This window comes from Podarcis muralis, chromosome 9 (assembly GCF_964188315.1).
Source record: "Podarcis muralis chromosome 9, rPodMur119.hap1.1, whole genome shotgun sequence".
Taxonomy (NCBI): Eukaryota; Metazoa; Chordata; class Lepidosauria; order Squamata; family Lacertidae; genus Podarcis; species Podarcis muralis.
The window spans coordinates 40,756,560-40,768,626 of NC_135663.1; the positions used below are offsets into that span (position 1 = coordinate 40,756,560).

The 12,067-nt window shown below is 39.4% G+C and overlaps 1 protein-coding gene across 1 annotated transcript in view; it reads left to right on the plus strand.

Annotated features, from left to right (window-relative positions):
* The window catches only part of LOC114604738 (uncharacterized), a 45,431-nt gene that overhangs the window by 7,007 nt on the left and 26,357 nt on the right, over positions 1–12,067 (plus strand). The window contains exons 5-9 of the mRNA XM_028745182.2: positions 1,775–1,860; positions 3,555–3,654; positions 5,200–5,243; positions 6,266–6,343; positions 8,340–8,536. Of these exons, the coding sequence (XP_028601015.2) occupies positions 1,775–1,860; positions 3,555–3,654; positions 5,200–5,243; positions 6,266–6,343; positions 8,340–8,536 (505 nt within the window). The remainder of the gene's footprint in view (positions 1–1,774; positions 1,861–3,554; positions 3,655–5,199; positions 5,244–6,265; positions 6,344–8,339; positions 8,537–12,067) is intronic.

A 12,067-nucleotide genomic window follows, 5' to 3' on the forward strand; every position in this document is an offset into this window, starting at 1 on the left:
TCCCCACCATTCCTCCTCAGTCCAGTCCCTGACACCACCAGTGTTCAAAACTCCCATTGTGTTTCTAGGTGCATTTTGTGACAAGAGAAATTCATTAGCTCAAGCAGTTTCTGAGCTCTGGGCGCAATACTGCGCCTAAGATTTCAGATTAAAAGAGCAGAGTGGAAGGAAAGGAGGACCTTTTTCTGCCTCCCCTCTTCCAGCTACTCTCTGAAGACTGGAGAAGAGACCCTCTTAACAATATTAGAGGGGCGGGCAGGGGAAGGACTATACTATGGGGAAAATGAACATAATATTTTAGTCAAAATAGATAAAAAAATTAAAAAATGTCTAGTAGCACCTTAGAGACCAACTAAGTTTGTTCTTGGTATAAGGTTTTGTGTGCATGCACACTTCTTCAGAGGCTTATACCAAAAACAAACTTAGTTGGTCTCTAAGGTGCTACTGGACAATTTATATATATATATATTTCAACTGCGTCAGACCAACACGGCTGCAGTTCATTCATTTTCAGCTTTGTATTCTTGTTATACAAAAGCACGCCTAGACATTCCATTGTTGTGCCTGTAACCTAGGTTTAAGGGGCCATTTAGCTCCTAGCTTTCATATCTCAGTTTCTAACACTGCTCCCCACACCCCGTTTTCTGCCACCTCTGTTGAGATGAACAAAAGTTATTGGTAGCCTCTTGACTACTACCTCACTTCAGCAGTTATTATGATACAAATTTTGCATGGGCTGTGCTAGCATGTAATAATTTTACTATTTGATAAAGTGATGGCTGCTATTTATGAAAAAAATTCCTTGGGCTAATATTGGTAAACTGCATAACAATGTGAATATTCAAAACAATAGCGCATATTCATTAAAATCATGGGAATTTTGCCAGTACAGTGGTACCTTGGGTTACATATGCTTCAGGTTACATATGCTTCAGGTTACAGACTCCGCTAACCCAGAAATATTACCTCAGGTTAAGAACTTTGCTTCAGGATGAGAACAGAAATCGTGCTCTGGCGGCGCGGCGGCAGCAGGAGGCCCCATTAGCTAAAGTGGTACCTCAGGTTAAGAACAGTTTCAGGTTAAGTACAGACCTCTGGAACGAATAAAGTACTTAACCCGAGGTACCACTGTAGTTCTGTTTTGATAAACACTGTACTGTACTCATTTCACAACCCTAAGCAAACATATATATTTGTTAATTATTTCCTATCAGATATTTTTGGATAAGGATAAGAGAACCTTACACAATGATGTGATCTGTTAGCACTTACTTTCAAGCAAGATCAAGTGAAAATAATGGGGCTTGCTTTCAGCCACAGGTTCCTGGTATAAAAGCAGCAGGTGGCGTTCAGATGTCAGAATTCTAGTCTTCTAAATGTGCTTGAGTGCTTCCCCTCCCCCAGGCTCTGCAGTGCTGGTTTGTAGAGATTGTTCAAACCATTGTTTGTTAATTTGGTCATCATGGCAAATTATTCTTTTAGAAAAACAGGAAGTCTTTAATTAAGTTTTGAAAGAAAACAAGGAGAGGGGAAGCTCTTGACCCTGTTATTTGCTTCCAATTCCCCAAATCATTTAGCCACAATTTCTTGATTAAATGTTGAACACTCTTCTGAAAACAAACCTATTTAGTATCCCCTAACTTAATTTACCTCTTGCAATTGATACATTTTATCTAGCATTATAACAGAAACATTACTTATTTTCCCGTCCTAGAAATTAGAATTGTAATGTAAGTATTTTTATATCACATACATACATTTGGGTATTTTACAGTTAAACAGCATCAAAGAATCTGCCTCAAAAGAGGAGAATGGGAAGCCGTTTCCAGAAAACATTCACAGCATGAATGTATACCTTGGGTAAGATCTTTAAGAAATTCATCTTGGTTTTTTTAAAAAAAAGTTATACGGGGAGCTGCTTTTTAGAGCACAACAATAGCAGTAGCAGTCTGTGGGCTGGGGGCAGCATTGATCACCTACCTTCTGAACACCTGAGTATCACTGCTGGTTCCTGAGAAGGGGAGGGGTGAGGCACGGTATGAGTACAGCAGCACAAGTGTTGGATTGGCTCTTCTACCATGCCTTGTTCTCCACACCTCGCCACTCCCACCTCTAGTGTCAATTTGCAGGGACAGGAAGTGTGATGCCTTAGCTCAGGCATAGGCAAACTTGGACCTCCAGAAGTTTTGGGACTACACCTCCCATCATCCCTGACCATTGGTCCTGTTAGCTAGGGATGATGGGATTTGTAGTCCCAAAACATCTGGAGGGCTGAGTTTGCCTATGCCTGCCGTAGCTGAAGAGTTACGGCTTCTTTCTATAGTACATTCGTACCTTGGATCCCAAACACCTTGCGAGTCAAACGTTTTGGCTCCCAAACGCTGCAAACCCGGAAGTGAGTGTTCCGGTTTGCGAACGTTCTTTGGAACCCAAACGTCCAACATGGCTTCCGCGGCTTCCAATTGCCTGCAGGAGCTTCCTGCAGCCATTTGGAAACCACGCTTTGATTTCCGAACGTTTTGGAAGTCGAACGGACTTCCGGAATGGATTCCCTTCAACTTCTGAGGTACCACTGTAGTTTGAGGAAGGCATTTTAGATATGTGCATACTGTTGCACAACATAGCCAATGGGAAGGAAGTTATATGCCTGATCTTGGGGTCTCCTGTGGGAATGAAGGGCATTCACCCCCACCTTTATCTCATCACTGGAATGCTTCATCACATGGCCTAACGTTAGCTACTAAAGATAGTGGAAACATTGCCTGTGACAGATCTATTCCTGAACAGTTTTCTTCAGTTACAGATAGGTAGCCGTGTTGGTCTGCCATAGTCAAAACAAAAAAAATTCCTTCCAGTAGCACCTTAAAGACCAACTAAGTTAGTTCTTGGTATGAGCTTTCGTGTGCATGCACACTTCTTCAGTGTATCTGAAGAAGTGTGCATGCACACAAAAGCTCATACCAAGAACTAACTTAGTTGGTCTTTAAGGTGCTACTGGAAGGAATTTTTTTTAGTTTTCTTCAGGTATAGCAGAGGATTCTGTGGTAGAAATAGCCACCCTGCTGGTGGAGCTCCTCTCCTATCCAAACCATTTCCAACCTGTAGATCGAGGGGTTAGGATTGCATTCTTAAGGTTCAAGGTTAGACAGCAATATTTTATCAACCCAGCCAAACCTATCCTAACCTTTTAAGGCATTTTTGTATCATTTTATTTTTTTACAGATGGGAATCTGAACCTGAGAGGTGGTGGCTTGTGTAAGGCTGCCTACTGAGTGTGTGTCTAGGGCATTATAAACTCTGGGGCACAAGATCCCTCGTTCATCATGTTGTTGCTCTCTACCCAGTAATATTTTTTGTTTATAATATTGAGAATATAATCAATGATTCTGTCTGCAAGATCTTTTCTCTCACAAGCTCAATTGAATTGAGGGGTTGTTCGTTTAAGAACCCTGTGCTGGATTTAATTTTAAATCTTTAAGATCGAATGTTCAATTATTTTGAAAGGTGAATGAGTAAATCTAGTGTTTTAATGATCAATACTTCTGTTTCTTCAGTGCAAGGCCAATAAGCAGAGCTCTTGACTTAGGAGCAGACATTGTGGTGACAGGAAGATGTGTTGACAGTAGCCTTGTATTGGGACCACTAATTCATTCTGTAAGTGTGAATCAATGCTTCCAAAACAGTTTCTTCCTTTAGGAGTCATCCGTATGAATATTGAACAGGTTTCCAGTTTTTGTTATTTTAATTATACGCCCTTGAAGTAAAGTGCAAATGTATTTTCATTAGTTTTGATTATTTCAGAAGCAACCAACTTGATGAAATATGCTTATTTAGAAAGTAGTTAGACAGTGATCAAGAGATCAAGAACTAACTTAGCTTTGCAACCCCCTCCCTGTCTTTTTCAAACTCTTTTTTTTATAAATGGATGAAATCTGTATATTTCTCTCTAAAACCTAGGTTGAGGGTTCTAGTAGTTTGTTGTAGTTCTAAAAGAACTATGGAGACAAGCAAATCCTCATATTAACAAGCCAACCTAGTTACTTTTTAGGAAAAAAATGTCATCCATGTTAATGAACTTCCTCTGATAAATCTTTCATCATTATTTAACTACCTTTCTCTCATTTGTAGTTTTTACAGAACAAAAATATTTACAACATGAAAATGATTTCGCTTGCCACAAGGTGGCACAAAAGGTCAACTTTAAACATGTGATTATTTTTTTCATGGGTTAGCAATTTTTTATCTAAATGTCTGGTTAGGCTAAAACAAATTCCTGCAAGTATGTAGCTGAGCTGATGCACAGCATCTTTAACATAATCGGTGTATAAAAAGTCAGAGATGTCAGTTTTTGATTTTGTTTGTAAATCATGTCCTTTGCATCGAAAGCCGTACCTCCAGAGGTTTTGCTATTTATGCTGCAGATCCTTACCTATACAAGTTTGATATTTACCAAATGAATTTTGAAAGCCGGCTACATTGTGTCCTGGTTTGCAGATATTGAGAATACTCCTCTTTATCTCTGTAAAATGTTCTTCCATTGTTTATTGATGTCTATTTAATTTTCAGGGCACAATTCAGTTCATTACAGGCTCTTTCCCTTGCCATGCATCCATGCAAGTTATCTGCCCCAAGGGGAAGGATAGAACGTGTACCTAGGCATCACGTAGTCCTCACCCAATGGCCTTCTTTTCCTGATAGCGTATTTGTGTGTGCATACAAGCAGTGGGGAAATTGGGCTCAACCTACCTCTAGGGTAGGTTGTGATGAACTGTTCTTTGCATTTTAATATTCAGTGCACCACTTAAATGTACTTCACGTAACACTTTAAGTGGGACACAGGTGGTGCTGTGGTCTAAACCACAGAGCCTAGGGCTTGCCGATCAGAAGGTCGGCGGTTCGAATCCCCGCAACAAGGTGAGCTCCCATTGTTCAGTCCCAGCTCCTGCCCACCTAGCAGTTCGAAAGCACGTCAAAATGCAAGTAGATAAATAGGTACCAGCGGGAAGGTAAACAGTGTTTTCATGCGCTGCTCTGGTTCGCCAGAAGCGGCTTAGTCATGCTGGCCACATGACCCGGAAGCTGTCTGTCCACAGCCTATAGAGCGAGATGAGCGCACAACCCCAGAGTCGTCCGTGACTGGACTTAACGGTCAGGGGTCCCTTTATGTTTAACACTTTAAACCTTTTATTTCTTTTATAGTTTGGCTGGAAGAGAGATGAGTTCGGCCTTTTAGCATCTGGAAGGTAAACGATTTGACTTTAAAAAATAATAAATGCTGTTAAAATGTAATGCTGTATGAACATCAGTTATGTTCTGCATAATTCTAATGGAAACATTACTTTGAAAAACATGAGTGCAATGTTTGCTTTCACATTTAATTATGAATACCGTATATCAAATTATTTTGAGTTCCAACGCAGAAGTGTCATGGCTTCAGGAAGCATATCTGGATCCAATGAAGTTGATGCAGGCTTCTGCATAGAAATCCCCTGCTAAATTGCAAATTATGTACAAACAAAGTATGTTGCATGCATAGTTTTTGGTGCTGGATCTGCTGTATTTGTGGTTCTTGACAGTGGAGTAGGAACTCTGGATCAATAGACTGTAACATTTGTGAGCTTCCACAGTGCTAAATTTATCTTTGGACTCTGTGTGTGTCAGACTAGATTTTGCTTTCCTCTTTCACTCTTTTCCTATTGAGGAAGAATGGGAAGGGGGTGGGGGGGGTGAAGGACTGTCACCCATCCAAAAAGGCAATTGATGCAATTAGGCCTATTAGTAATTAGCATCAACTATCTCTTCAGAGCTATATGAATACTGATGTCACTAAGATTCACTGATTTCATTTGGACTTACTAGGAAAATGGCCTTAGGTCAAAGTCTCTGAAGTTAATGAACCAGAAGTATAAATTAGTTGCTGAGATTCCATAGTCGATTTAAGCAGGAGGACTAATTACATGGTAGTAATGTGTTTCCTGACTATCAAACAGATGGAAGAGGCCAAAGAAGCACTCTGTTCCAAGATACGCTAAAGACTATAGAAACTGCCAGTGGATCCATTAAATTTTGAAACTTTTATCTATTATGGGGGGTCCTTTAAGGTCAATTTGACCATTATAGATGCATCTAACCATGTGTCATATGAACAGGATATTTTTAGGTTAGCTTTCTTTGCCTTCGGAAAGATTAAAGTTGAATCTGAATGACTGTAAACTAAGGTTTCTGCCATTGAACTAAAATGTATATTACGACTCTCGGTTTTCAGTCTTGCAGGCCATCTGATTGAATGCGGTGCTCAATGTACAGGCGGAATATTTACTGATTGGCATAAGGTACCAGACTGGTATGTTGATTCTATTTTGATAGTTTGATTTGATTTATGTGGTGAAAATGAAACAGGGACACCTTAAGGGGATTTATCGCTTTTCTTTATGCCTATTTTGTCAGTTTTTTCTCTCAAACTTTTTAGGACAATATGTATCAATATTAGGACAATGTGTATCAGTATATGTGGGCAGTCTAAATTATTTCATCACATTTATTTCATCAAATTTATATACAGCTTGTGTGTAAAAACAAAACACCAAACCCTCAAAATATATGAATCCCATTTTAGAAATTGCTATGTGCCTCTTTGGCTTTTCTCTGTGTTTTTGGAGGCCTAGCCAGGCCAGGCTTAAACATTTGAATGCAATTTTACCTTAATTTCAGCTGTTTTAATTAAACTGTGCATCTTTGCCTCACTGTAACCCAGTTAGCGCCAACCTACCACAGATTCTTTAGAACCATTGAATACAGAGTGTTCTGTTCTCCACACTGTCATCCCTTTTTTTTAGCTTTCCTTCTTTTCTCTCTCTTTTCATAGACATCTTCATTGGTTTTTCAATTAGTTTACAGCCATCGTTTTCATAGACGTCAATATTTACAAAAAAACAATTGGACAAAATGAACATTCCAATGTTTAACATGTATGCATAAACTAAAGAGAAAATAAATATTATGTTACTTATCTACTTATTTTGTTGTTACTTTGTTTGCACTGGACTTCCTTCCACTTCTTACTTGGGTCCATGGAATTCTATGTTATATGCCTTTCCAATTGTATCTAATATTCTATTTACCATCATTCCCACTGTTTCTACTAGTTATCTTTACAAGAGTCATTCTAGCCAAGTTAAAAAAAATTAATCACCACAGTAATCTCCCAGACTTTTTTTTAATTTACTACAATTGTTGTACTCTTTTGTACAATTTTGGTACTCTTGGTCTCTTAACTTCACTGTCAGCTTGTCAGTATTCCATCGATTTCACTTGCCAGTCCCTCTTTATTGGAATTTGGTCTTCTTTCCAGTTTTGTGCTAACAATACCCTCGCTGCTGTGGTGGCGTACATGAACAACTTCTTCAGATCTTTGGGGATCTCATCCCCAATGATTCCTAAAAAGAAAGCTTCTGGCTTTTGGGGAAATGATAATTTAAACATCTTTTTTCACTCACTGTAAATTATATCCCAGAATTATCCCATTTTTTTACATCTCCACCATGCATGATATTTTGCTCCTACTGCTTTATTACACTTCCAACACAGATTTGAGTTATTTTTATACATCACCAATTTATTGGGTATTAAATACCAGCGGTAAAAAATCTTCATATAATTTTCTTTAAGAGTGTAGCATGCCGTGAATTTGAGATTTTTCCCATGCTGAAAGTTGGATGTTATGACCTATATCCGTAGCCCATTTTACCATGACTGACTTAACCTACTCTTCCTTTACCGACCAATCTAGCAGAACTTTGTACATTTTTGATAGTGTTTTCTCCTCATTATAGATCACCTATAGGAAAGGAGAATGTTAGCCGCTTTGAGACTCCTTAAAGGGAGTGAAAGGCGGGATATCAAATCCAAACTCTTCTTCTTCACCTCCTTTTCAAATCTCAAAAATTCTGTTGCAAAGCCTTTCTTTTTATCTTGCCTAAAAACCTCATGAAATTGATAGTATTGTAGCCAGCCTCTGAATCTGCCTTTAATTTTCTCAAAGTTCTTAAGTTTTAATTTTTTAGCTTGCCTTCTGTTTATTTGTCCCCATCTCTGATTTTGGTGCACAAACATTTAATTCCCCAGTTATTTTTCCTTATTTACCATAATGCAGCTGGTCATTTGACTCTTCAAGAGCTTTGAAAACTGTGTGTGTGTTCTATACCCTTTAAAGCTCTTAGTATATGTTTTGGAAGTAGATATATTTTTGTCCCCCCTAACCATTGCCATATATTGCTTGTTATTTGGATGCTTATATATTTTCCGAATAAATAAAGTATTCAATGTTTTCAACCCTTTAGGCATAACATCGGTTTTCCCATAGTAGAATGTTCTTCTGATGGAAGTTTTATTGTATCCAAACCACCTAACACAGGAGGGCTCTTGTCTTTTGGCACGGTGGCAGAACAGTTGGTATATGAAATTGGTAATCCTAAGGAATATCTCCTGCCAGATGTCACATGTGACTTCTCTCAAGTTTCCCTTGCTGAAATCCCAGGTTAGTGTCTGCAGAGGGTGTGTACAGACATGCATAAACACAGGATTATGGGTTGAAGAAACGGGTAGAGAGGATAAGGAATCATAGCAAGAACAGTGTGACCCAGGGGTAGTCAACCTTTTTATCCCTACTGCCCACTAATGCATCTTTCTTGATGGTAAAATTTCCTTACCGCCCACCAGTGCTCAATGGAAGGATTCAGCTTGTGCTGTTGTACCCCCTGCCACCCACCTAGAATCCTGAAACACCCATTAGTGGGCAGTAGTGTGACCAGGTTGACAACCTCTGGTGAGACCAAAGATGGAGCTGTGTGCCATGAAGCCGAGGAACCAAGAAGTGCCGGGGGAGCTGATCCCTATCAAAGACCAGAGTTAAACTTGTATGTGGCTACTTGCACATGGCTATGTGGAGAAATGTACCACCTTCCTAGGTTCTAAATTCCAGGCTCATGGAAATCTAAATTAATCTAATTTAAGTACAGGGCTGGTATCAGGGAAGTACATTTGCACTGGGTCATGGACCCTAGACTTAGTTTTCAATTTTAAGTGGGTCAATTGGATATTTCTATAGAAAGTTAGAAAGCAAACTGTGGAGGTACAGTACTGTAAGGCTTCAGCACTGGGCAAGCAGCACCTTTGCTAAGGAATTTAATCACTGTTGATAAGTAACCAAAGGAAAGAATGCTGACCACTCCCACCCGGGACTCAGGAAAGGGGCATTCTCAGAGTGGTAGATAAAACAAGAAAACTCATTGTTGCTGTTAGCCTGTGCTGGACAGAGGATGATACTGGGGTTTATTTGTTTAAGCACTTTCTTCCATGTCCGTATTATTTCTTTCCTCCTAGTGTGCTGCCTTTAAAGAATAAAACAAAATTGGCTGGCTTTGCTAGGTTTTACTCAAACTTGGTTCCTTCAAAATAAATGAGATCTCCTTCCTACTTAGAAAAATTGGCATCCTTGGTTACGAGGTCAAGGATTTGTGACTGTGGAGAATAGGAAAATACATAATTACTTTTGTATCCTCATTCATTTTTGCTCTTTGTTTTAGACTACAGTAATATCCGTGCAGGTGGCGCTGTGGTCTAAACCACTGAGCCTCTTGGGCTTGCCAATCAGAAGGTTGGCGGTTCGAATCCCCGCGATGGGGTGAGCTCCCGTTGCTCTGTCCCTGCTCCTGCCAACCTAGCAGTTTGAAAGCACATCAAAGTGCAAGTACCTTCTGACGGGAAGGTAAACGGCGTTTCCGTGCACTGCTCTGGTGTCATCAGAAGCGGCTTAGTCATGCTGGCCACATGACCTGGAAAAACTGTCTGCGGACAAACGTCGGCTCCCTCGGCCAGTAAAGCGAGATGAGCACCGTAACCCCAGAGTCGTTTGCGACTGGACTAAACTTTCAGGGGTCCTTTACCTTTACCTTTAAGATCCATGAACTCAATAGTGCTTACTGCCAAACAAGTAAAAATGTATAGCGTCATGCCGTTAGTGTTAAGGAATTTTAAATGAAATTATACAATGAAAATACAATGCAATATTAATCTAGAAAGATTGTGCACGCACATATATATTTGATAAACAAAAAAACCCCTAAAACAGATACATGAAGCTTCACAAACATTGGAATCAAAAAAGCAATAGCTCTAAGCTTAAAGGAACCCTTTTAAAAAATAATTAAAAATACACCTAACCTTCAAATGAACTTTTAGTTTGTAAATGGCCCAACATGACACATTTGAACTCCAAATGAACTTTCACATGAACTTTCAGTTATTCTAGTAGAAATATAACAGATGGGAAATAGGCAGATTTCTCAAATATCTTTAGATATAATTGTTTTGACACGTACACCAGAAAAAGGACTCCAGGCCTATCTACTTTAATTGTTTACTTTACTAAATTTTTTGTATGGCAGGATTAGATAAACTAGTTGGTTGAACTAGAGATGCTCTTTCTATTATTTCAGTGGGGAATATGAAGGGTTTTAAAAAACATAATTGGTGTAAGAGCTCTGCTAATTTTGTGATTTTAAAATGTATTCTTCTTATTATAAAAGTTCTAACAGATCTCATGAGCTATAATGAATCAAGCTTCAGGAAGTTATGTTTTTTTAGATATAAAAACAAGGAGTAAAGCCATTTCAAAAGTAATGATAAATTGCATTGCCCTGGTACCGTTTGGCTTACGATGTTCTTCTAGTGATGGGTTATTTATGAAGAAAAATATTTAATATTATTGCATAGATCTGTTCCTTCACATGCTCAGAGTGTGGTGCTGATAACACCAAGGCTGCAGGTTCAATCTCCGTACGGGACAGCTGCATATTCCTGCATTTCAGGGGGTTGGACTGGACAATCCCTTCCAACTCTACAATTCTATGATTCTATGAATTAGTTTGAAGTCCTGCACCACTGAAATTTGCAGAGTAGTCTGCCATTTAGCTCTGCTGAGATGGAGGAGAAAACCATGACCTCCTCTGTGTACAAGTCAAGCCTATCGACTTTGGTGATTCTCCAGCTGAAGCCTCTTTTAAGAAAAGATGGACTTGGCCTCAGTTAAGACAAAATGGTCTTGGCTCTAGTTATTTCAGAGCTAAAGTATTCCAGTGCTTTCTGTGTGTAGCTGCCTTCACAAACATCTTGGAAACTTCATCCGTAGGACTGAAAATGGCATTCAGAACTTAAGTCTGATAACTGGGACTTATTATTCCAGTTACTTTAGCTACCTGTGTGTTTCCAGGTTCAATTTAGCATGCTCATCTTTAATTTCCTAAATTGCTCAAGGCCTAGTTGCTTCAGGGGACTGTCTACCCCCATATCATCCCACCCAGGCTTTAAAATCGTCCTGTGTGCAATCATCAATCGTTGATATACTTGCAAGCATCAAGGGCTGACATGTCTGACATGGAAACCCTGTCACGGCTAAAATGGCCGCTGTTTCTTTAATGCGAATAAAGCTGGGTCAGCATGAGTCAGCGGCCTGCACCAGGTTGTATATATAGAGGGAGAAATGTTAGTTTGGTGGTTGGGGTTGGTTGCTTGGTTAGTGAAAGCTGGTAGTGTTGGTGTTTACAGTTGGTCAGTCGCTTTTGCACAAAGACTTTTAAGAATAAAAGCAGAAAGCACTCTGCAAGGATATTCTTGTGGACTCTTTTATGCCGACAAGGGTCTGAGGACCAGGCTGAGGAGACAAAGGGAGGTCAGAACCCTTTTCTTTTTTCTTTTTCTTTTTACAAACACTGACAAACCCAGAGTCAGTTAGATACATGACTAGGTGGGCCAACCATTCAGTCAGATAAGATTTCTTTGCTGAGCTGTTTTCAAAGACGTTGTTTATACTCATTATTACTAAGGAGTGCATCATACATTCAAGGCTGCGGTTGAACATAACACTAAGCCATGGCTTGTTTTCAGCCCAGTGTGTTCCACAAACTGTAAATCATTTCGCAGGCAGGCAAACAAACTATGGCTTGTTTCTCCAGAGCTTGTTTTGTTTTAGCTGTGGAATAATTTACAGAGTTATTGTTGTAACTATCAT